Source organism: Cyanistes caeruleus, chromosome 5, assembly GCF_971803275.1.
Source record: "Cyanistes caeruleus chromosome 5, bCyaCae1.hap1.1, whole genome shotgun sequence".
In the NCBI taxonomy this organism is placed as follows: Eukaryota; Metazoa; Chordata; class Aves; order Passeriformes; family Paridae; genus Cyanistes; species Cyanistes caeruleus.
Window position 1 is genome coordinate 22,833,725 of NC_141705.1, and position 24,707 is coordinate 22,858,431.

Here is a 24,707-nt window from a genome sequence, read left to right on the forward strand (position 1 = left end):
CTATACATTCAGCAGAGAGTCCTAGAAGTGATGAAAAGCACCAGAATTAGAGCCTCACATTTCCCTGTTATTATAGAACATTGCCTAGACTCTTAATAGAGGCAACAACTACTGTTGACAACTACTGTCAACTACAGCTAGCAATTGGTAAAATGCATGCAGCATTTCAGATGCAGGAGCAGTGACTTCTGCACTTTTCTGTAATGTCTGTCTGTAACTTGGTACGTGTCAGTGATTGGATCAAAACCTTCATATTGAGGAATTAACATGTCTTTCTCTGTGTCCAGAATGCAAAATCACTGCATAAGTGATCGAAACTCTTTCATGTTTTGATGGAACGTAAAGTTGGCAGCTTCATAAATGTTATGTTGCATAACGGATTTATTTTAGTCATGAACTTTATGGAACTACAACAGAGTTTTACAGAAACCTTCAGTACATTTCTTACCTTTAACAAACTGTAGTACTAAACAAGAAACTTCTGTGGAATTTTTTTTAAAGTGTATTCAAATTGTTACTGAGAAGGACTATATCAACCGTATTTATAAGATATTTGTACATAAGTCCCTTGGTCAATATATTTAAGAAACCAAACACTAGTATTACCCAAACTATGGACATCTTGAATAAGCTTCATGATAACTGTTGTAAATTTTTCACACTATCATTATTTACAGTATCTAATGTTTGTTTATTTATTTAACAATTCTTAGGATCTGAAATTATTTGAGGTGGTCACTCACTGGATTTTACTTCTGATGCATTGCTTCCTTTTTAGAATGGCTTCTGTGTTCACACTTTTCCAAATAATATTGCTGGGCATATCTGCTACTATGCCTAGATTGCTCACAGATTCTGTTCATAAGCTCTTTATGAAATTTGAATATTTTATTTGTTTTAAAGGTTCATCACTGATTGAATCCTCCTAAACCATTTTTTTTTCCATTCATTTCAGTCAGACCTTGCAAATAATTGAAATCCTTTGTACCAAATGCTAGAAACCTTTATCTTAGGACTAAGCATATTGGGCCACCTAGTGGGTGTGAGGGATTTAAGGTAGTGCTGTCAGTCACGAACTAAAACCCAGGTCGAGAAAAGCACTTGAATGCCTAAGATGAGGCAGGGTAGAGATGGTGCATGCACAGATCCACTACTGAATTTGTCCTTCTGACCCTGCAAGTCACATATGTGATTTTGAAATTGTAGGTTGGAATACAAAAGCTGTGTAAGATATTCCATTTTCTGTAAATTGTTGTTATGCATTGGTCAGTACAATAGGAAAAGATTGGAGCAAAATCTTGCCTGAGATAACAGAGCAGTCTACTTAAAGTTGAAAGTCTTCTTCTAAACTTCCCCTTTTAACAAACTTGGAATCCCTCATGCTTCACTAGAAACTGTCTTATTCAGAAAACATTTATTTTCTTCTTTTTTTGTTGTTGTTTTACTTTGTAGGCTTTATGCAGTTGGTGGTCGAGATGGAAGTTCTTGTCTTAAGTCAGTAGAATGTTTTGATCCTCATACAAACAAATGGACTCTCTGTGCTCAGATGTCAAAAAGAAGAGGTGGTGTGGGTGTAACCACCTGGAATGGGTTCTTGTATGCAATAGGTGGCCACGATGCTCCAGCATCCAACTTAACATCCAGGCTGTCAGACTGCGTGGAAAGGTAATATCCTGATGGAGGCATATCCTGCTATGGGGTTCTAATAGCGCTAGTCTATCTAGTGATTTATGGATAAAACTGTAAGTAGAAATCCAATAAAATAGGTGTGTTATTTTTAGCATGAACAGAGGAAACTTACATATAAAAATATGCTGTGTAGTTATATTATGATTCAAAATGTTACAAGGACAGATTGTTTAAAGCAAATTCTCCTTAAAGCAATGCGTCTAGATTTTTTTAACAATCTTATTAAATGAATTATGATTGATAACTGAAACAACTTGGAATTGAATGCTTTTAAAAATGGAGCAGATCTTCTTTCACAAGAAGTCTTCAAGACTTCAAGATCTTCAGACAAGAAGTCTGAATCTATTCATATAATAATTTTCAAAGGAGTTACCAGTAAGGTTTTGTGGATCTTTATATATCTAATTCTTTCTCATATTCCCTAATGGCACTGGGAAACTGGCATGTAATTCAGTCATTCCTAGATTGGTATATCTTATATCTTTCTGTAAAGTGATTAATGAATGACTATCACAAATTGCAGAAGCACATGCGATCCGTAAAATAATTTTAAAAGACAGTAAATACTTCATAATTTACTGTATTAAATCTTCACTGGCATTTGAAGACTTTCTGTACTATGCTTTAATTCTTTCCCTGCTCCCCCACCAAGAGCTGTAAAACTTCATTCCTGTTACCTCCAACACTTAGAGTAAGTCTTCATTGCCCAAATTCTTCTTTTACTAAATTTATTCATGCCAGGGCATATATTTTACCCTTAAGCCCCAAAAAAACCCAAACAAACAAAAAAACTCACCAACTGAAACAACACAACAAAAAAACACGCCACAAAAATCCACCACAAGAGAGTTGTAATTTTCAAACTTCCAGAGTCCTAGTAGACCTGAAAATACAGTGTGGCACATAGCCCTTAACATATGGAAGTTGCACTGAAAAGACGCGGAAAGGTTTGCAGATAGGATGCTACTTGTTAGCAAATACCAAATTTTTAGGGTAATACAGAAAATCAGAAACCCAAGAGAAGCAGTAAGTCTGTGTATTTTTCTGCATCAGTATTGTCTGAAACAAAGTTACAGAACTCATTACTTTAATAAATAGGACTCATCTTGTAGTGCATTTTGTCTTTGCTCTTTAAATGAGTTGAAATTGAAGACCATCCAATTAATGGAACTAGTTTCTTTAAAAAACTAAAGATTAAGAAATATTAATTTTAAAAGTCAATCATTTATGACTTCACTAAGCTTCTGACTGCAATATGTTGCATCAGAAGTTGCTATTCCCAAATAAATACTATTGCTTATATAATAATTGGAAAAGTAATTTCTACATGTAGCTTACTAACCACCCTCTTCTATTTGAGTATATGATTCAGGTAGTGTTTTCGTGTTACAGTTTGCTTCCATGCTTTGTGTAATACTTTGAGTAAAGCAAATAAAATTGTTAGACCTCTTTGTATCTATGCTCTTCATGCAAAAAAAAAATTAAGACTAGTTTCTTTTAACTTGTTCTTAGCAAGTAAGATCTTAGTCAAATCATTATTTTCTTTGTACAGTTTTTTAGAGCCCTTCAGAGCTATGCAATTACATTAGTTCTGCTGTAAGCATCTGCAATCTTAAAAAAGATTATCTCTTTCAGATTAAAATATATTCCTTGCCATAAGCATAGCATGGAGTCTCCTATGTAGTTCTCAATTTGACTTGTAAAGAGTGTTGATAATGTTCTAGAACCACACCATTTTTTTCATAAAACCATCTGCTGTTTACTGTGCTGATACTTCTGATTTCAAAAGTGTTGTAAATTGTCTTAAGGGTTTTCCATTCCCCATGTAATTTTCTCAAACCATTTTTGGGGGTCTTATTTTTGAAATTGGTAATCTTAATAATGGTAATTTTAGTACCAAACCAAATTTTACCAGCCTGTGCTTTGACATGCAGTACTTAAAGCAAGCACTTGCTCTGCTGTGACATAGCAGCAGAACTGTTTGTGGCATGCTATGTTTAGACATATAAAATGTAGTAAGAACAGCCATATATGGCTGTATGAGTATTTGAAAAGCAGCATGAAGTAGATATCTGGCTAGTAGTGACTGTGTTACAAGATGAATAAAGGAACAGTTTCAAAGAAAGGGGAACTGGGGCCGGGGGGGAAGTTCTTTGAAATTAACACCCAGATCTGTACTGTCCTGTTTTCTACTACCTTGACAGCATCAATTCCAGTGTATTTTGTTTTGTTGAATTTTGGTAACAGTTTTTTAGAGCATAACACAAATTATCTTTTAGGTATGATCCCAAAACAGATATGTGGACTGCTGTGGCCTCTATGAGCATTAGCAGAGATGCAGTGGGAGTGTGTCTTCTTGGTGACAAGTTGTACGCTGTTGGAGGATATGATGGTCAAACATATCTTAATACTGTGGAGTCTTATGATCCCCAGACAAATGAATGGACACAGGTATAGTTTCTGATCAGACCATGCACTACTATTAATAAATATTGTTATTTCAAATGTGCCTCCTTTTGCAAGGAATATTCAAATATTCGTTCTCTATAAAGCACTTTCTTATTAGTCTGTTGTGAGTCTCTTTTTTCCCTTTGTGTACCATCTTGAGATGACTTATTTTAAATAGACATTGTTAATTTCTAATAAACTTCCCTCCTTTCTTTTGCAAGAGTATAGCTATTTTCTTTGACTATCTCAGCTACTTTTAATGAAATGTATTGCCACATTCCCCAAACGGTCATAAAGGATTCTGTTTACATGACTTCCTGTTCTGAAGATAAATGATAAATGTAGATTAGTTTTAGCTCTAACATTGTCTCTCTAACACAGTGTCTCTCAACATTGATTTTGTCAAGGTTTTGGTTATTTTTTCATAAATAATCCCTTCCTGAGGTGAATGCTATGTATGCTGCATGCAGGTTTCAGGAAGACTTTACCCATTCTATTTTTTGCAGCTTTAAAATAAAAGTAATTCTTCAGTTCATGCTCAGAAACCATTACTGTCACTTCAGAGCTTGGTTGCTTTTATATAGCTCCAGGAATATGTCTCTCTGTGGGAAGAGCACGCACAAGGACATCCTGAGCTGACTGTCCTTTTATATCTAATGCCATTTGAGATACCCTAAAACATCTACATCCACAAAAGGTTGGCAGATACAGCACAGAATCTGTGGGAGACCAAGGCCCTCCTGGCCAGTTGCAGACCAGGATCAATGTCCAAGCTCAACTGTAATAGCATCAGACACCAGTATTTAGGCAACTGAATTCTGAATCACCTCAATATGTTATTCTGGTAATAGCCCAAAATTCTTAATTCAAAAAGAGAAAACTGCACTGCTGTTTATAAAAATCCCTGGAACACAAAAAACTCAGCTGTCCATTTCTCTCCATTTCATACTGCTACAAGGTCTTAAAACAAAGGTTTATTTTTCATTTAACACTGAATAATTGAAATTATCAATAAGAATTGCTTGATGCCCTTAAGGCTTGCTATTGTTTTCAGAGTGCTTCACTCTGTATAGAAAATATCTTTACCTTTTCTTTGTTTGTATCCAATTTTGGACCAATTTGTAAGTCATGTTAACAGAGCATGGGTGACGTCTTTCTGCTGCAGCCATATAATTAGGGGAAAAATTACTTAGAGCTGACTGCATTTCTCTCACAGATGGTTTGTTTGTTTGTTTACAGGTTGCACCACTGTGCTTAGGAAGAGCTGGAGCATGTGTTGTGACTGTAAAACTCTGAATTATTTTCTCTGGGAAGGTGACATTCTCCTGTGTAGACTCAGAGGTTTACTTTTTCCTCAAGCAAACTATGAGTGCACCAGTAAACACCAAGTGCAGGATATCTACCACAGCAAAGTGTTTGGTCTGAAGCTGACCTGATGTTCCTATGGACCAATATTAAGCACTTTTTAAAAACTTTGTTATGCATATGTTACAAGAATTCTACTTGTAAGTAAGTCAGCTGCAACCTGCCAGTTGGCAGCAGAGGACTTCTGTTTAGGAAGCGCTAAGAAAATGAATGAACTCACTATAATAATCTAATGTTATGGTTCCAGGGCCTTGATTTCCCCAAATGCAGAGCAATGATGCTATAAATGGATATACTTTGGTATAATTGGGTCTATCTTTGGGTGAAACAAGTTATAGGATTGCACCCCATAGATTTTATTTGCTTGTAATAAATGCAAGTAGCTATCTGAGTGACTACCAGGCAGGCTAACAAACCAATGCAAACTATTGTAAATGGCAGGTGTAATGCCTGCCTTGGAAATGAAGTTGTGTATTTGATGAATCTTTTGCACTTTTTATCATCATTCCTAGTTTAGCAAACTTTTTATTTAACCAAAGCCTTATTTTAAATATTGTCTTATGCTAACAGAAACCTGCTATTTAATAATTTCTGATAGATATTTTTCACATCCAGTATACTTTTTGGATTTTCAAAATTGTTATGCAAGATGCATCATACCTTTTTCTCTGCTTTGGTTCTTGTATTTACTTTGCTATTTGTATGAGTTATTGGAAGAATTCTAAAGTGTGATAAACAATTAACCAATTTAAGTTTAGTATTTGCACTTTGGAATTTTTGAAGCATTCCATTACATCTAGACTAATTACATTTTTAAATGAGGCTTTGCACTACTATGAGAAGTATAATTTTATAAGATGAAGAAATTGTCTGTCTTTCCTGTAAGGTTATTTAAAAATTTAAAGAGCTCAATCCTGCCAGATGCTCAGCTGCCAGCATTTAAGCACGTTCAGCATCTTACAGGAGAGTGACGTGTGCCTCGCAGGACTGTATCAAATTAATTACCTTATTTAAGTTACCTAATTTTTTCAGATACTTTATAATTTGCCTTTCTCGAGCCCTCTGCTGTTACACCGAATTGCTTTGAACGGTCTAAATGTTCTCGAGAGAAGCCTTTTTGTATTTGCTTTTATGTGCCTTGTCCCTTATGTTCTCCGAACAGCGCCGCGCGTTAAAAACGGGAAGATGTGAACTCATTGAATGTTTTGGGTTTGTTTCTTTTTAAAAAAAAAAAAAAGTTTTAAGTGCCCGATACCCAAAGTCCTTTGTACATTTGTAATTTTAAACGTGTGTTTTAACGCTCTCGGCGAACTATTTATTGTTTTAAAAGAAATCGGTGATACTTTGTGATGAAGCTTTGCAGTTGGAATACAGCTGATCTCAAGAGGCTTTGCTGGCGGGTGTGTGCCTTTATTCCCTCGCTTAGAGTCCCTTCTGCGTGCCTGAGGTCTAAAACCCCTCCTTTTCCTCTGAGAACTGCCCGTACTCCGCTCTGGGGACCGCGGCCTCATGCAGAGCTCCTCCCGATGAGCGCCGGGGCCGGGGCCGGTCCCAGCCCGCTCCCGGCCCACCCTCAGCCCGCTCCCGGCCCACCCTCAGCCCGCTCCGTCTCCGCGGTAACCGCGGCGCCGTGGGCGGGCGGCGCATGCGCGGTGCCGGCGCTGGCAGCCCGCGGTGGCCGCGATGAAGGTGGGTCCAGGCGGCTGCGGGGCGTCGCGGCCTCGGGGGCGGCGGGCGGGCGGCCCGGCCCGCGGAACGGGCGGGTGGTGGCGCTTGCGGCCTGTGCAAGGGAGGGGGGAGCGGCGGGAAGGGTCTCCAGCAAGCGGCAAGGGGGCCTGGTGTGCTTGCCTTGGCTCCCGGATTTGTTTACGTTCTCTGGAGAGACTTCGGGTAGAAGGGAGCTTAAAGGTCATTAGTTGCAACGCCTCTGCGGTGAGCAGGGGCATCTTCCACTAGCCCAGGTTGCTCAGGGCTCCATCCAGCCTGGTCTTGTACTCTTCCACGGATGAGGTGGCCACAACTTCTACGGGAAACCTGTTCCGGTGCCTCTCCATCGTCACAGTAAATACTTCTTAATAACTAATCTAAACTACCCTCTCAGTTTGAAGCCATTCCCTCTCGTTCTGTGGCTGCATGCCCTTGTAGTAGGCCCTCTCTGCCTATCTTGTAAGTTTCCTTCGGGTACTGAAAGCCCACAATTAGGTCACGCCAAAGCCTTCGCTTCTCTGGGCTGAGCAATCCCAGTTCTCTCAGCCTTTCCTCATAGATGGAGAGGTGCTTTATCCCTCAAATCATCTTGGTGGCCCTGCTCTGGACTAAGATTTTCTTAAATTATTTTTTAAAATCAGACGTCATTGTCAGATGTCATTTGTGAGTGTGGCATGTGGTGGTTGTATTTTTGCCGTTCTTGTTCGCAGAATGCAGATTCAGTGTGAAGAATGCCTCAGTTTACATTGACCCAAAAGAAGGTATAAGACCCTGTGGCAGACTTGAGCAAGCCTGACTAGCATCGGTGGACAGCCGATGTTGGTGTTTATCTTATGACATGTAGGGATATAAGTCACGATAGCAAGCTGTGAAACAAACTTGCGGGCTTTATCTTAAACCCAAGTTTAAAATATCTGTGGGTGGTGTGAAAGGAGAAGGACGTTCAGAAATTTTATCTGTTGGAAATTAGAATTTCTTTCTGTAGTGTATTGTTTTGAGATCTTAGCTTTTAATACCCACCAGTTGAGAGTAACTAAAAGTTTCCTCTCTCTAAAGAGTGAATGTTGAGCCTTCTGTGTTTTGCAAACTAGGGATGCCTTCTGGTCCCAGACTTTTCCCTTAAATTCAGAGAAATATTAACATTGTGGTCTTTAAACTAGAAGGGGAGAGTCTTATGCAATTTTTTAATTCTTGTAACTAAGAGGCAAAAATAATAGCTTTAACAGAGACACAGTTCTCTATGCAGACACTGAGCAGCAGAAGCTTCAATTTTTTCCACTCAAATTGAAAGAACTTTTATGTGGGATTTTGGTACTTTGGTGCATTGGAATCACACAGAAGTCATGTTTGATTTGTTTGGGGGGGGGGTTTACCTCCACAGTACTTTGTTGCTAACATCTAGGAAGTTGTAGCATTCTTATATCTTACGATCTTAAGATGTGTCATTTTCTACTTTTATTTTTTTTTCCCCCAGCAAGTATTCAGTCTGTATGAAAAAGCTTGGTCTGGTTCACCTGTGCAGTTTGCTTGGCAGAAAACTTTAGGAAATTTTCTTGCTGTAGCAGGGTAAGATTGCAACTATTTCTTGCATTTGTCCATCAAAAATACTGATAAAGAAAGGGAATTATTCTATATATTAATCTTTTTTAGAGGTGATCATGCTGTAAAAATTTATGATCGTCATGGTCAGAAGAGAAATGAAATCAGCCTGCCAGGGTAAGTACTAAGATAGGTTTAAATTATTTTCTTTGTTGTTTTCTTTTAAAATACTTCTGGTGAGATGCTTAGAAAATGCGAGAAATTTCTAGGACTGTATAGTATCTTTGGTGAGCATACCTGGCAGAGAAGACAAATTACGTAATTAAAATGTAAAAAAAAAAGATCTATCTCATTAAGAAAGATCATGATGAGGTTGTGTACAATATATTCATGCATTTTTGCTACTGTTGATTTTCTAATAGTTTGTTAGCATGGCTTTGCTGAGGAAAGATATTCTTTTGGTTTAGTGCTTCTGTTTACTCAGTGGCATAAATGTACACCATTTGCATTGTTGCTTTATGTCAAGATGATACTTCTGAAGTGAATCTTTTTCTTCCAGCTTATCACACTTTGTTTCATGTTAGGGAGTGGTATGGGAGTTTACAAACTGGATTTTTTCAGATTAAGTTTAAAAACTTGAGTACTTTGGAAGATACGTTCAACTTCTTAAAAGGCAGTCAGACCATTGGAACAGGCTGGATATGAACCAGGGAAAACCTCGCAAGGGAAAAATGGTGTAACATTGGGTCATCATACTGGTTTACTCAATAAATACACTTTTATTGGACACCATTAATATCTCATGTAGTTTCATTTGTGTACTGCTCGTCTCGTCTTAGCACTTTAACTGTTCTTAGTCATCATGGAAATTTTTTATTTTATTTCCCACTACATGATTGATTAAGATAAGCCCCTTAGTCAAGGCAAAACTCCTATGGTCTTTAAGGTTGAAACCTCTAGTCAAGAGTATAATTTTAATTTCCAGATCATCACTTACATAGCTCTGTGTCATCGGTAAAATGAGCCAGAATCATTTGGTTCCCCAAAAAGTCTAGAAATCCAGTTTTTTCAGTTCATGGTAGTTGCCACCTTGCACCAAACCAAGAGATGCAATTCTCATTGTATTTACCAGACTCACTTCTATTTCACCAACCATCACATCTTACTGTTTGTGTTAGGTGTCATTCATAATATGGTCTGACTGTGTCTGTCTCTTGCTTGATAATATCCATGGCCCAGCTCTTTTGTGTAATGTTTTGCTCAATGTATGATAAATGCACATTCTCTCTGGAAAACTGTCCAAAGTCTGGAAAGCTGTGTGGAATCAGAGATGTATTAACAGAAAAATAATCCCAACTCTGAATAGCCTCTAACAAACCAGAACCTTATAGAGGACTTTCACTGTCTCTTGAAAATCAAGAAGTTTACATACATAAATACACTAGAACATAGTGTATTTTATGACCTTCTTCCCAGCCCCTGTTATCAATGAGTTTTGAGTAAGAGTGGGGTTGTTATAAAACTAGTTTACAGATAAATCTGCAATCTGTTACGGGTTTGCAGGAGAGGGGAAAGGAAAAATAGGGACTCAGTTGTGTAGTTCTGGCTTTTTTTGTACATTTACAAACACATGTTAACATTCTTAGTGATTTTTTTTCTTCAGCAACTGTGTTGCTATGGACTGGGATAAGGATGGAGATACTTTAGCAGTAATCACAGACAAATCTAGCACCATATTTCTGTGGGATGCAATCACAAACAAAACAAGCCAAGTAGACAGTGGCATGAGGTAAGAAATTTTTTTTTAATGTGTATTTAAAGACTTGGACCACTGTGATTTGTTGATGTGGAGGCTATATTTCAAGATCATTGGAGTCATCATAATGTATATACTAATTAAACTAATATGCTACAGTTCATTGCTAAATTATTTTTTATATGATTTGCTGATTTTGAGGTATTTATTGTGGATGGGGTTTTGGGGATTACAGGGTGTTTCTTTATTTCTCCTAAGTCTTTCACACAAGCTAAAGGGAGCTTAAAAGGACGGGATGTGATATCAGTGGTGCTAAGATTTTTTTTTTCCTCTTAGTTTAGTATGAGAGATAAAATGCTATTCACAAAGTAGACTAGTTTAGGATGGAAGGAGATCTCTAAGGTTCAAAGCCTTACCTTTCTGAATTTGGCCACAGACTTTAAACTCTTCTGGGGTCTGCATAACCATCAAACATTGGGTCAATAAATAAGCTTGGTTTAACAATTAAACTTCTGGGTTGAGTCTATTCCACTAAACTCTTGCATTCTGCATACACATTCTTCCTGTAGGAAAGAGAGTGGAAACAATTCCGTCCTATGTTTGTTAAGATGTATGTTATACGCATATTATATTGTGGGAATGAACAGACCATGTTGTACCATTTTCATGTGTGAACAAATACTATGGGGAGAAAAGTAACCTGCCAGTATGCACGCAAAAAAGAACATAGAAGGTCCTTAACAGAGTGGAGTCTGCAGTTAATTGCAGTTTCTTCATAACCTTTTCTCTCTAATACTGGAGGTAAATTGCTTACTGGAGGCAGTCTTTCTAGAACATTATATATCAATGTAAGTCTCTAAACCTTTTTTGTCATAGTGTTATTGCTTAAGCAGAATAAGCACCAAGACATCAACGGTGTGATAATGAGGCTTTTCTGATATCCTTCCCTTTTTAAAAATAGAAAAGCACCCTTATATGCAAACCAAATATATGGAAGTCTATTGCATGCCTATATGGAAGTCTATTGCATGCCTACAATGAAATTTAAAAAGATGGGAGGGTCCACGCTAATTAGAAAATTCAAATTTATTTTTTTTTGCTTAAGAGGCTCTTTGTTTTTTAACATGATGTATAGTATCTGTATAGCCTTAAATATACATCAAAATAGGCCGTGCTCTATCTGAAACTTCAAGTTAAAACAGTTCTTTCTAACTTCTTTATTACATTGACTAGAATCAGACCTACTCACTTTTGAGTTGGCTAAATGCATAGGGTTATTGAAGTACAAAAAAACAATACAAAAAGTGACTGCAAAATTACCAGTGATTTCATCAAAGACTCTTGATGTTTGCAGACCCATTTTCATTTGTACAAGTCATGTTACATTACCTCATACAATTTTTTATTACTTTTACTATCTACTGCATACTTAGATAATTCTGATACTGGTAGAGAACATTTGCTTAATTGCAAAGTTCTCCTTGGTCTGTATGACTCATAGAAATTTAAGACAAATGCAGAATTTCTTATGCAAAATGTTTTAATATGTGAACACATGAAAGGAATCTCTACTATACAAAGTAAAATTTTTCTTTGCCTTAGGGATGCAATGTCTTTCTTGCTATGGTCTCGAGTTGGAGCTTTACTTGCTGTTGGAACAACAAAGGGAAACTTACTCATATATAACCATCAGACTTCTCGCAAGATTTCTGTTCTTGGTATGGACTGGTTTGAAACTACTCTGGCACATGTATAAGTGGAATTTTGCTAATATATATAGTTTCCTTTCCAGTTCTCTATATAAACGTGCAGGTAAAAAATGTGTTCATACTCAGCTTGCACCTTCCACTTTGGTGTACTCAGCAGAGTATTTTTAGAGTATACTAAGTAAGATAGATATAGATATATATACAGACAAATACCTAATACTGCCTTACTGCCTCATGGGGGACTTGTGTTACCTTTCTTGCAAAGATTTGTGTGGTTGTTCATTTGCTAAGTTACTCTTTCTTACCTGCTTAGAATACCTCTGGACATAAAGTCTATGTAACACAATCCCCAGAAATGTGATGCAAGGAAGTGGAAGAACAGGGGATGTGCTGTTTCATATAAAGTCAAAAGACTTCCATCTGAGAGCAGATTTTGTATAAAAGGCTATTGCTCTGACAAGTTGTTTTGCACTCTGACAATCTGTGTTTGAGTGGCTGAACAGTGTATATTTCCATCACAGTTTTTTTTGTGATTGTGTTTGGTTTGTGTTGTATAGTTTTTTTTCTTTTTCAGGTAAACACACTAAGAGGATTACTTGTGGCTGTTGGAGTATTGAAAACCTCCTTGCTTTAGGTGGTGAAGACAAAATGATTACTATAAGCAATCAGGAAGGGGATACTATAAGACAGGTAGTATTTATAATGCACATTTGATTTTAAGGTGTACATTAATACTCCTGGTTCCCAGGAAAGCTGGGATCTATGGGAGCTTGTGCCTTTTGAATCCCAGTGCTTTCAAGGACAAGGAGTCTATTTTTTTTCAGTCTATTTAATAATGTGTCATTAACACACATAGACACACAAACTGAGGTCATGTTTTCTCCAGTGATTTTCTTGATTTTGGTACCAAATGCAGTAGCAATTTTCCCTGTCTGTCCTTATGCAAAATTATACTTACTTTATGCAGGTATAATGCAATTATTTAGCGTCCGTAAGTGCTGCTTTAACTGTTGATTTCTCAATTTGCATTTCTTTCTTGCAGACCTCAGTCAGCTCAGATCCCAGTGACATGCAGTTCTCAGTTATGAAGACTGATGAAAGAGTATCAACCAGGGAAAGCACAGTAAGAAGTCACTACAAAATACTGTAGTTCAAGTGGAAATAATCTAACAAGTTAACTCCATGTGATCTGCCTTTTCTTCTGAGGAAATGGAGCTGATTTCTGTAGGAGAAAGTACTGAATTTGAGATGTGTGTTCTGCTGAGCTTGCAATTAGATTTGTGAACCATTTGCTCATACAGGGGAATGTCCTGAAAATCTCTTCCACTGTTGATGAAGATTCAGAATTTAGATCCATGGGATTCTTAAGGATTATTCAAATTCCTAAAATCTCATATTTTAGGGAAGGTATAGGGCCTTACTTTATTGTCAATGTTAATTGACAATTAACATTGTCATGTTAATTTTTATTTTCATTCATTGGCAGGTAAGCGTAGTGGTTGGCAAGAAGACTCTCTTCCTTTTCAATTTGAATGATCCTGATAACCCAATTGATCTGAAATTTCAGCAGCCTTACGGCAGTATTGTAAGGTACAAATGGTAAGCAGAACTTTCTTAATTAATTATTCTAGCATTAAGAAGCTGAGTATTTTCCAAGTAATTCTGATAAATGCTGGAAACAAAATCATCTCTCCCTTGCTCAGACTGGATTTTTCTTGGCTTTATTGTAGACTCTTCAGTAATTATATTCCAAACACAAGGTAGTCTACATTTTTTAATTGTTCTATTTGATGACTGAATAGCTGTAAAAACAGCATCTTTCAACAGAATCACTGCTGGTATGCTCAGCTTTAAACTGTATTAAAATATGTATGTTTTAAAAGTATATTGCTGTCTTGACAGAAGATTACTGAGGGGTTTATGGGTTTTTTCTGTCTGGATGAGTAACTGATGAAAGAGCTAGGGGTGAGTTGTGTCCTTCAGCTAGCTTGTTGGTTTGCAAAGCTGTGCAACGTTCTTATAGCCTTCTTATTGTGCAATACTGTTGGCAATGTTCCTATGAAGAAAACATAAGCTAGAAGTTTCAGATCTGTACCAGAAAAGTAGCTGTTCTATTTCTGTATCTTTGAATCAATGCAGTTTGTCCTTTAATGCCTGTTCAGTCAATATGGAACGGACATCCCTTTACACTACAACTCTAAGAAAACCTGAAGCTTTATGCTTCTTAACTTTTGACCATGTGTAACAAGGTGTACCTGGGTTGTTTCCCCTACAGTGATTTTTCTTGCAGTTGAGCTAATGAGATATTTTGAATTCATCTTTACATGCTGTAACTATTTGTGCCTTAATCTCATTATTTCTACTTGACACTATGAAAAGTAAACAGAATATTCACAAATTTGTTGCTTTGGTATTTCTGCTGCATTTGCAGTGCCCTTAAGGACACAGTGACTGGCATTATTGTTTTGACATGGCTTTGATGGACCTGCATAGGCCAGAACCTCAAAATGAAAGTTACCATCTTCTGGTATGCTTATTTCAATGAAGATACCAGAAATCTTTCTCGTGGCATCACTGCCATGTGTGCAGCTGGCTGAAAATGAAGTGGCATTATAGAATACAGGAGAGAATAAAGATGATTTACAAGGCATCTGGGCACAGACATGGTTCTGTCCTTTAAGGACCTTTGATAGTTTTCCCTTAACCTATTTTATATTGATTCAACATGATATATATAAATTCCCATAATTTGTTTTTCTGTTACTGGGATGTATTGACTGTACCCCAGCAGTCTGGAAGAAAATGCTTTTTGTATATTGCATTAATAGATCTCTTTTCTAAATTGTTGCTTTTTTGTAACAGGTATGGTGATGGCTATATTATGATTGGTTTCTCACAAGGTTGTTTTGTAGTCATTTCTACACACATTCGTGAAATAGGACAAGAAGTCTTTCAAGCTCATAATCATAAGGATCATCTAAGCAGCATTGCTATATCACAATCATTAAACAAAGCTGCATCATGTGGAGACAATTGGTAAGTGGTAGTTTTATATATAAAGAATAGAATTAATCTCCCAGAGCTAGAGCTACTGGGCATTCACGCTATGCTTCTTAAGAATTCAAGACTCCCTAAGAAGTGAATTTAGAAAAGGTAGGATGAATTGCACTGTGGAACTGCTGCTCTGCCTAGAGTTAGGAGTAGCTATTATTGACAAAAATCTCTGGAATTGTAATTAGTAAAACTAAATGTAAACAAAAATAAATAAACTTTAGTAGATATTATTCCTTTTGCTTCATTCTTTTTCTGTTTTGTTGTTTGGCTACAGAAAAGTACAGATTTCTTTACTGAGATTTATTGATTGAGCATAAACATCTGCTTAACAGCAGGAGAAAAATTAATTTAAATCTTTATATACCTGATATCCTTCTCTCAGGTGTTTGGTATTACCTGCAGTCTAGATAAAAGTTGAAAAGTGTGAGCAATTAAGGAAATAAATAATTAAATACACTAGAGTTTTTCCAAAATGTTTTGTGCATATGGTAGAATAGCTCCTTTAGCTCTTCATCTGTTAATCCCTGATTCTGTGATATCTGAATTTTTCAGCAAAAGAGGAATTGTGTCATAGTAGGAGTCAAACTGTTTTCTCTGCCTCAGCTCTGTGTAAGACCAACTTGCACATCAAGAGTAGTATAACTGTGAGCAAAACATGGTGCAACTTCAAGCATTTGAGCTATTGTACAATGAGGTTTATTTCTTTAAGGAGTGGTTTAACTTGCATTGAGTGACATGACAGCATAAGTAGACTTTCACTCTGACCCTTTTATATGCAGCAGGATTGAAAGTATTCTTTGCATCTGTGTTTCAAGCCCATTACATCAGTAATGTCTTTTAAAACTAAAATGCTATAACAGATCAAAAGGGAACAATAGTCTACTGTTTGCCAACTCTGAATGCTTTCAAATTGGATTTGTGCCTTTTCCTCAAATTTTAGTTCTCTGAGCAATTATTTTTGTACTGTGATACACTATTTACAGTGATGGATAATAATGTGTTGTTTTTTAGGAAATTGAAGACATTTTGCATTTGTGTTCTACTTTTTCCTTCATTAGCTGTCTTGATTGGACTGGGTTTCTTCCAGTTAATGATGACTGAGATTTAGGTGGGTGGGAATGACTGACTATTTTTCTTCTAGCGTCAAAATCCATGATTTGACAGATATGAGAGAAATGTATGCCATAATAAACTTGGATGATGAAAACAAAGGTATGTCAACTTTCTCAGTGGGGATAGAAATTTTTACAAATAAAGTAAACTGGAATTTTGACGGTGTCTCTGTTCATGGAATGAAAAGTATTGCTGTTAGGAAAACTGTGTAAATATAGAATTTTTCAAAAACTCCTGCTTTCCCAACTTATATTTATTAGGTGACCTGTAACAAAATGGGAGCGTATTTTACCTATTCAAAGTATAAAGAAGTACAGCTCTCAGAATATTTGATCAGTTAGTGTTGTGTGGTTTTGAATCTGTATTGCAATATATTCAGATTATTACAGTAATATGCTGAACTGGTTTCTGCTTCTTGCCATGATCTTTTTTTTGTGCTTTTCAGCGTGTCTTGTACTAACATTGATACTTGATCTGTTTTTGTCCTGATCTACAGGACTTGTGCCTGTGGCTTCCAGAACAGTGTTACAAAACAAAATTTGTTTGAGTAGTGAGGTTCCACCCTTATCTCCTCATGCAGTGTTTGTAAATGCTTCAGTCATTGTCAAGTAGCTGGTTGCCTCCAGCAGTTTTATTTCTAAGAACTTTCCTTTTTTAATTTTTTCTTTTTAAGAAATTCAGGATATTTTCAGAACAACACTTTCCTGTCTCTCTTGGAATACTGGTATTAGTCAGTTGGAGTATGGTTTTTCTAATGGCATGTTCAGACACTAAGGAACAAACACCAGTTCTTCTGTGTGTAGTACTTACTGATTTGACAGTAAGGGGAATAAGATTGAATTCTGCTCAGCTACTTTCAGTATTATGGAACACTGAATATGCTGCCTGAACTGTCAGTGTTGAAAAGAGGAAGAGTGTTGATCAATTTTATAACAGATCTGTAATCTGGTCTAGTGGAAGGTGGGTTGCATCTAGATGGCCTTTAAGGTCCCTTCCAACGCAAACCATTCTGTGATTCTGTGAAGTCTTCACTCTCAGGAAAATGCTATGTTAGTAAATTATGTGTTTGATTTGAGTGATTCTAATTGATCTTGGAATTGTATTAATTGGTTAGCTTTGAGTACATTAGTACATATATTCTAGATATTAATTCCTACCATCTTCACGGTTTAGGGCAAAAAAATTGCTTGTTGGTTACAGTAGTTAAAGAAAGGACTATATTTTTTTACAAAAACTTGTGAATATTTTAGGTGTAGATCAGATGGCTTGGACAGATGATGGACAGCTGTTGGCAGTATCTACACGAAGAGGATCCCTCCATGTTTTCTTGACAAAGCTTCCAATCCTTGGAGATGCTTGCAGTACACGGATTGCATACCTCACTTCTCTTCTTGAAGTCACCATAGCAAATCACGTGGAGAGCGTATGATAACATCTTCCTTTAAAACTTCTTGTAAATGTAATTAAGTATTAAAAGTGGATGAAAATTGTATTATTTTGTTTTGTTTTCTTATAGGAGCTACCAGTCACAGTCTCTGTTGAAGTAGAGCCCAGTTTTGTCGCTATTGGTGTTTATCATTTGGCTGTAGGAATGAACAATCGGGCTTGGTTTTATGCACTTGGAGAGAATAGTAAGCATAAATTTAGTTCTCTTAAAACTAATTTGTGTTATATTATTAATTCAGTATTTAATTTTTCAGTTCTGGACATACCACGTTGCACAGTAAAAACTTGAATTGCCACATGGTCCTGCTAGGATGGGATAATAATTTTTGCAGGCTGAAGGAGTTATGGCAAGGCATTGTAAATAATAGAAATAAAACTTCTTGTTCGAGTTATTGGTCATGAAATGTAGACTGTTGCTTGTTTTTTTCATATAATCTTGTTAATCAGTGAAGGACTTCAGGTTTTTGAGGCATTATATGTCTGTCCTAAAGTACTGAGTTCATCAAAGTTCCTAGGAACTATGATTACAGAGTTTAAATTTTTAGTTTGGCAGGTCTTCATGTTGTTTGTATGGGATAAGGGAAATTTGGTTATGCTGTGTCCAAATTTTAGATGGCGGATTTCAAACTTCCATGTTTTTCTAAGCATCCCTTTTTTTCAGTGACAGTAAATTAAATAAAACTGTAAAAATACTAGTCAGAGTTGCATAGGAAAAGAGTTTCTCTTTGTGGTTTCTCGCCAGTTCTCTAACTGCTAAGAAGAAAGTCTCTTTAAGTATGATTTGTCCACTCTCTGCTTAGCTGTGAGATTTTCACATCTGCTTACTCACCTACAAATGTAGATAAGTGTAGACCTGTACAAAATTAAAAAACTTTTACCTTATCTTTTCTGTTTGAATCCTTTAGATGTAAAGAAACTTAAAGATGTGGAGTACTTGGGGACAGTAGCAAGTATGCACCTTAATTCTGATTATGCTGCTGCTCTCTTTGAGGGTAAAGTCCAGTTACATATGGTAAGAGCTCTCCCAGTTTGGATTGTTGAACTAATGAGTTGATATAAGCTGAACAATTTAATGTAATTAAAAAAATTAAATAAAATGCAATGATCTTCAGTTAATGGAGATAAAAATTAAAAATTCTTCAGAATAGTTTTGCTGGCTAAGTAAATTACAGAGCTGAGTTTCTGTAGACTTAGAAATACAAACTAGACTAGCACAGGTGAAGAAAAGCATTTTCTTGTCAGCTATTTAACAAGTTTTATTTTAAAGGTCCCTGGTAATATGACAGAAGCAGATGCTGAGTTTTTGAGGGATGCACATGAAATGTTTTTTTCATTTAATTTTCTTACAGCTTGATACAAGCAACGCTGTGATACCCTATTGTTAATAGTGGAGTTTTTCAGTTCATTATGTTCTTTATATTTAGATAGAAAGTGAGGGTTTGAGTGCTCAGGAAGAACGAGAAACTCGACTTTTCCCAGCAGATGATGATAAGTACCAAATTTTGTGCCATGCTTTAACTAGTGACTTCCTCATATATGGTACAGATGTGAGTATTACTTCTTTTAAAATATCTTTTTAGATGGAATATATTGCTGAATTTTTTTGATTACTGCTCATGTTTTTAGCAAAACAAAAGTGCATCTGTGAACTTTAGAGTGGATTATTTTCTATACAAGAACTTTGAGCAAATACTGTCAAAATTGCATCCAGCTTCCATTACTGTTGCATTTATATGACGTGCAGGAATGTTAAGTTTTGCTTTTACTAGTGTTTATTGCAAAACATTTCTTTTAATAGCAGAACTTAATTCTATTGCATTAGTGAGAGGGTTGACAATCAAAATGTCTTCCAGATGTAAGAAAAATCATAGCACTTGCCTTGAAAATTTGTTAATTTAGGTGGTGATGTGAAAAATGTTGACAAAAAGGTACTCATGTATATGTGTCACAGCATAAATGAAAGCCTTGCTACTGAAGCCTTTGTCCAAAGACAACTTTCTTTATGTGTTTCAACAAGGATGGGAATTAAGGAGGGCATCGAAGAAGAATGTGGACATGCTTACAAATTTTTCTGGAGATTTTTATGTATGAGGGTAGTTTTTGTCCTTTCAGTATTTTCTGGCACTGAGAATACAGGGCATGTTTTGCATTGTAGTAGCATGCTCTTTGTAATATCCACTGATGTATTGACCTTCCAGAGGAAAGGCAGAACCTCTGTCTCTGATTTGAACTGGTTTAATAACCTGAGTGTGAGTTCTGTAGCAGATGAGGTGGCCTTTCCCACCTCCTTAATACCTGAACTGATACTGGTAAATTGGAAGTACTAAATTTGCAGCCAGTCAATTTGATGAACGCAAATTCTACCATTGATGTCAAAAGCCACATTTTTTTTTAGAATGCCTTTTAATCACAAATCAGTTTGATTGCTTTTATTCTCTCAGTTAGGTGCCTCTCTTAAGAGTGTGTGGTTCTTCCTTGGAAGCAAATTTTACAGCTTTTTTTGAAGATTAGGCTCCTCTCAGCAATGAGACAGACATTTCATTTGTTTAGGGAACTACAGTAAACACTTGTCTCTACAAAGCAGAGGGAGATAAATATCAAAACCAACAGTAAACCCCTCAAACCTCCCAAATCCTCTTTTTTGTCCCCCAAAAATTTTTCATCTCTTACCCAAAACAGGGCGTGAGAATGAAACAAAAAAAAAAGCCATCTTGGAAGTACTTTTTTTGAACACTTGGTACTCTAAGATGGAAGACACTACAGCCAGATTAATTAACCTGGTTGCTACTTACTGAAGTAATTATTAACATTTTCTAATATTTCTTGTTAGACTGGAGTTATTCATTATTTCTACATTGAAGACTGGCAATATGTGAATGAATATCGACATCCTGTCAGTGTGAGAAAGGTTTTTCCAGATCCCAATGGAACCAGAATGGCTTTCATAGATGACAAAAGTGATGGCTTTGTCTATTGCCCGGTAAGTTAGTGTGGGATGCCAATACAATATATTTATAAGCAGGCTTTTCAACTATATAGTGTTTTTAATAGCAAATTAAGAAGGTTTTGTCACTCCAGCATGTATGCTGATAAAGGAAATTGACAAGGAAGCTTAAAGATAATTTAATGGTAATGTAAGAAAATAAAATCTGTCATAGTAGATCAGTACAATTTCATTATCCTGAGTTCCTGATCGGTAATTTTCAACAATTTATCTTTCTGTATATTTAAATACAGACAATTTAGCCAGTTTCACTGCCCCTCTCCATACCTTTTTTTTAAGAATAGTAAATTAAATTTATATAATGTGTATTTTCTCCACTCAGATTTAAATTCTTGTGTTACTCAGAATCACTGCTTATAAGGAAACTTTTTCTAAAACATTTTTCATATTTCTGCACTATTTAGATTATTTTTAAAATTTTCAATCACAGCTGGGATGAATATTTTATTTCTTGCTGTAGTCACTTGGTAGTAACTTTACTTTTGCATTATATGTAGGTAAACGATAAAGTATATGAAATTCCAGACTTCTCACCAACCATTAAAGGAATCCTGTGGGAAAATTGGCCAATGGATAAAGGTGTTTTTGTTGCTTTTGATGATGATAAAGTATACACTTACGTTTTTCATAAGGATACCATTCAAGGTACCATAAGCTCTTTAAAAAGGTTATTCTTAAAGATTATATTATTTTAGTTATTAAAGTATAATAGGTTCTGAATCTTCATTTGTCTTATATAGAATGATTATAGAAATAAATAGTACTACAGAAGAACTGAAGTGCAACTGATGAATAGAAAACTAATTACTTTGCAGGTTTTATTGTAAGGCTTCAAGACATTTTGGTCTCAATTCCATAAGCTTTTTTCTATTGTACTATTTTATCTGAAGTTACACATTGTGCTTCAATTGTATTTGGAAGCATTCATGAGAAAAATCTCAGGATCAGGGTGACAAAACTTGCATTCATTGGAAGTGTTAAAGTTGTAAACATAGCCATTTCTATATTTGCAAGAGAGAAGCATTGAAATTTACTTACAAACATTTGGAAAAGGACCTTACTGGTTTAGAAGCTTTGCATTTTGTATATCTACTGGAAGATGTGTGCTTGTGTAGTGGCTGCTGAGTGCCAGAATTACAGACCCTGAATTAATGCCCTGCAAATATATATATTACCAGCTGCTTGCTGTACTTTTTATCATGTAGGGATTTTTACAAGACATCTTTTTTTTCTTCCTGATCTGTGAATCTAGGATCAAGGATTATTTTGGCAGGAGGCACAGAAGTCCCCTATTCCCATAAACCTTTGTTGTTGTATAACGGAGAATTAACTTGTCAGACTCAGAGTGGGAAAACAAACAATATTTATTTAAGTACTCACAGTTTCCTTGGCAATTTGAAAGACTTTGGACCCGATGTGCTGAGACAAATGCTTACTCAGACTCTAATGTTGAAAAGGTACATCTGCATTTTAATTATGTTGTGTAAACTGTTTTCTTCTGTGCTTCTAGTTCAATATAGCATATTCTGGTGATTTTAAAGTGTCCTGCTGAATATTGATAAATCAGATCCATAAGTTCACGTAGCTCTCCAGGCAGACCAAGCAAAATAAATGACCCAGTGGTGGTTGGTTGTTTTTTTTTTCACTGTCAAGTAAAAGCCTAAAGTTATTTTTTCAAGACTTATTTGGGGTTTTGTGACAGTGGTTCCTCTGAAACTTGCTCAAGATGTTTCTGTTGTACTTTCCTCCCACTGTAATGAAGCAATGCAAAATCAATGTGATGGAAAGAGTGCCAGAGCAGGGAAAGCAGATGGTTTCCTGAAAAACTGTGGTAGAAACAGGAGAAATAGAAATGTAAGGTGTTCATTTGTATTTTTCCTTTCTTCCTGATACATCTCTCTCCCCATGGCTTAGAGGTAAATGTTTTTTATGTTTTCTCTAACAGAGAGAAAAGAATGTTGAGAGGGAGTTTTGAGTATGAGTAATACCTAAAATTAAAGTAGTTGTAAATGTGTTTTACCTTCTATAGGTTTTCTGAAGCATGGGAGGTTTGCAGACTTCTGAATGACCAATCTTGTTGGAGTGAGATGGCCAAAGCTTGCTTACATCATATGGAGGTGGATTTTGCAATACGTGTTTATCGAACATCTGGTAATGCTGGGATGGTGATGTCACTAGAGCAAGTAAAGGTAAAATGTAAAGTCTTACCTAGAAATATGGTAGTTTAATTCCTCTTTAAGAATTGCTGAATTCTTGGGGTTATTTTGGAGGGGGAAGGGGTTTGTTTTATTCAAACAGAAGTTGAGTTTCTTTCAAGGGATATAAAGTGTCCAAACTACAGACTGCTTCCTTGATTTTCTCTTGAAGTCTCTACTGGATTGCACACTATTTCTTTCTGCACTTGCTTGAGAACAGCAGAATATATTCATGTCTCAGGCATTGGGAGGCTCTTATTTTCTCTTAGGTTTTTTTGAGAAAATTTTGAAGACTGCTATTAAAAAAAAAATCCAAAGCAAAACCAGATTGCATCTGTACATTTAAAAGTGAAATAGTACCTTAAAATTATACTTCTGCAAATAGCTGAGTTTAGACAGTGCTAGTTGTAGTGGCATGTGGGTTTGTAGAATCCAATACACATCATTGTATAATGTAAGGATATTTTGTTTTACTATTTTGCTTTATTTTTCTTACTAGATTATGTTATTTGTACAGTATTTATTTTCTTTTGGACTACTTCTGCACCTATTATGTCTTTCTACAGGGAATAGAAGACCACAACCTTTTAGCAGGACATCTTGCAATGTTTACTGGTGATTTTAATCTGGCTCAGGATTTGTATCTGGTGTCCTCCTGTCCTGTTGCTGCTCTTGAGGTATTCATTTAAGATGTGTATATTTTTTGCTGGTTTTGTTTGCCGGTTACTGCTGGAATATTTTACCTTTGGATAATTTTGTCCTTTTATGGTTATGGTATGGAGATGTTCCAGTGCCCTACCACCCTCTGGATGAAGAACCTTTTCCTGAATAATATTCAATGTAAAACTGCCTTGACAGAGCTTCAGGCTGTTCCCTTGGGTCCTGTATCTGGTCACCACAGAGAAGAGAACAGTGTCTGCCCATCCTCCTCATAATGAAGTTGTAGACTATGAGGAGGTCTCTCCTCAGTCTCCTCCAGGCTGAACAGACCAAGTGACATCAGCTACACCTCACATGGCTTCCCCTCAAGACCCTTCACCATCTTTGTTGCCCTCCTTTGGACACTTTAACAGATCTAACAGCTTTAGATTCTTTTTACACTGTGACACCCAAAACTGCACACAATATTCAAGATGAGGCTGCCCCAGCTCAGGGCAGAGCAGGACAATCCCCTCCCTTGCCTGGCTGGCCATGCTGGACCTGATGCCCCCCAGGACACGCTTGGCCCTCCTGGCTGCCAGGGCACTGCTGACTCCTGTTCAGCTTGTCATGGACCAGAACCCCCAGGTCCCTTTTCATGGCGCTGCGTTCCAGCATCTCATTACCCAGTCTGTACATCCAGGGTTGCTCTGTCCCAGGTGCAGAGTCCAGCACTTCCCCTTCATACAGTTGGTGAGTGCCCAGTCCTCTAATTTGGCAAGGTTTCTCTGTAGGGCCTCCCTGCCTTTGAGGGAGTCAAGAGTTCCTTCCAATTTAGTCTCATCAACAAACTTATTTATTATACCTTTGGGTTCTGTGTCCAAATCATTGATGAAGCTGTTGAAGAGCACACAGCCAAGGATGGAGTCCTATGGAACCCCACTAGTGACAGGTCCCCAGTCTGATGTCACCCTATTTACTGCAAACCTGTGCCTGACTTGTGAACCAGTTGCTCACCCATCCCATGATGTGTTTATTCATCT

General features: G+C 36.6%; 2 protein-coding genes and 1 long non-coding RNA gene across 12 annotated transcripts in view; 2 read left to right on the top strand and 1 right to left on the bottom strand.

Annotated features, from left to right (window-relative positions):
* Window positions 1-6,891, top strand: part of KLHL5 (kelch like family member 5) — a 49,436-nt gene extending 42,545 nt beyond the window's left edge. For all 6 annotated transcript variants that reach the window (XM_086888526.1, XM_086888527.1, XM_086888525.1 and 3 more), the window contains 3 exons: window positions 1,453-1,665; window positions 3,969-4,140; window positions 5,377-6,891. In XM_086888526.1, coding sequence (XP_086744652.1) covers window positions 1,453-1,665; window positions 3,969-4,140; window positions 5,377-5,433 — 442 coding nt within the window. In that variant the 3' untranslated portion in view covers window positions 5,434-6,891. The remainder of the gene's footprint in view (window positions 1-1,452; window positions 1,666-3,968; window positions 4,141-5,376) is intronic.
* LOC147652974 (uncharacterized) lies at window positions 1,414-7,088 on the bottom strand. Its single transcript, XR_015286742.1, has 3 exons — window positions 5,224-7,088; window positions 2,486-2,572; window positions 1,414-1,740 (listed from the first exon to the last, which is right to left on the bottom strand). It is a non-coding gene; the product is annotated as an uncharacterized LOC147652974 (long non-coding RNA).
* The window catches only part of WDR19 (WD repeat domain 19), a 40,057-nt gene continuing 21,797 nt past the window's right edge, over window positions 6,448-24,707 (top strand). Inside the window, exons 1-19 of one of the 5 annotated variants that reach the window (XM_086888517.1) lie at window positions 6,448-7,191; window positions 8,684-8,775; window positions 8,860-8,925; window positions 10,412-10,537; window positions 12,107-12,222; window positions 12,788-12,903; window positions 13,256-13,336; window positions 13,700-13,812; window positions 15,076-15,249; window positions 16,409-16,479; window positions 17,631-17,803; window positions 17,897-18,011; window positions 18,732-18,838; window positions 19,251-19,373; window positions 20,657-20,806; window positions 21,328-21,475; window positions 22,083-22,287; window positions 22,860-23,019; window positions 23,592-23,702. In XM_086888517.1, coding sequence (XP_086744643.1) covers window positions 7,186-7,191; window positions 8,684-8,775; window positions 8,860-8,925; window positions 10,412-10,537; window positions 12,107-12,222; window positions 12,788-12,903; window positions 13,256-13,336; window positions 13,700-13,812; window positions 15,076-15,249; window positions 16,409-16,479; window positions 17,631-17,803; window positions 17,897-18,011; window positions 18,732-18,838; window positions 19,251-19,373; window positions 20,657-20,806; window positions 21,328-21,475; window positions 22,083-22,287; window positions 22,860-23,019; window positions 23,592-23,702 — 2,253 coding nt within the window. In that variant the 5' untranslated portion in view covers window positions 6,448-7,185. The other 4 variants (XM_086888518.1, XM_086888519.1, XM_086888521.1 and 1 more) reach the window with 4 other exon arrangements.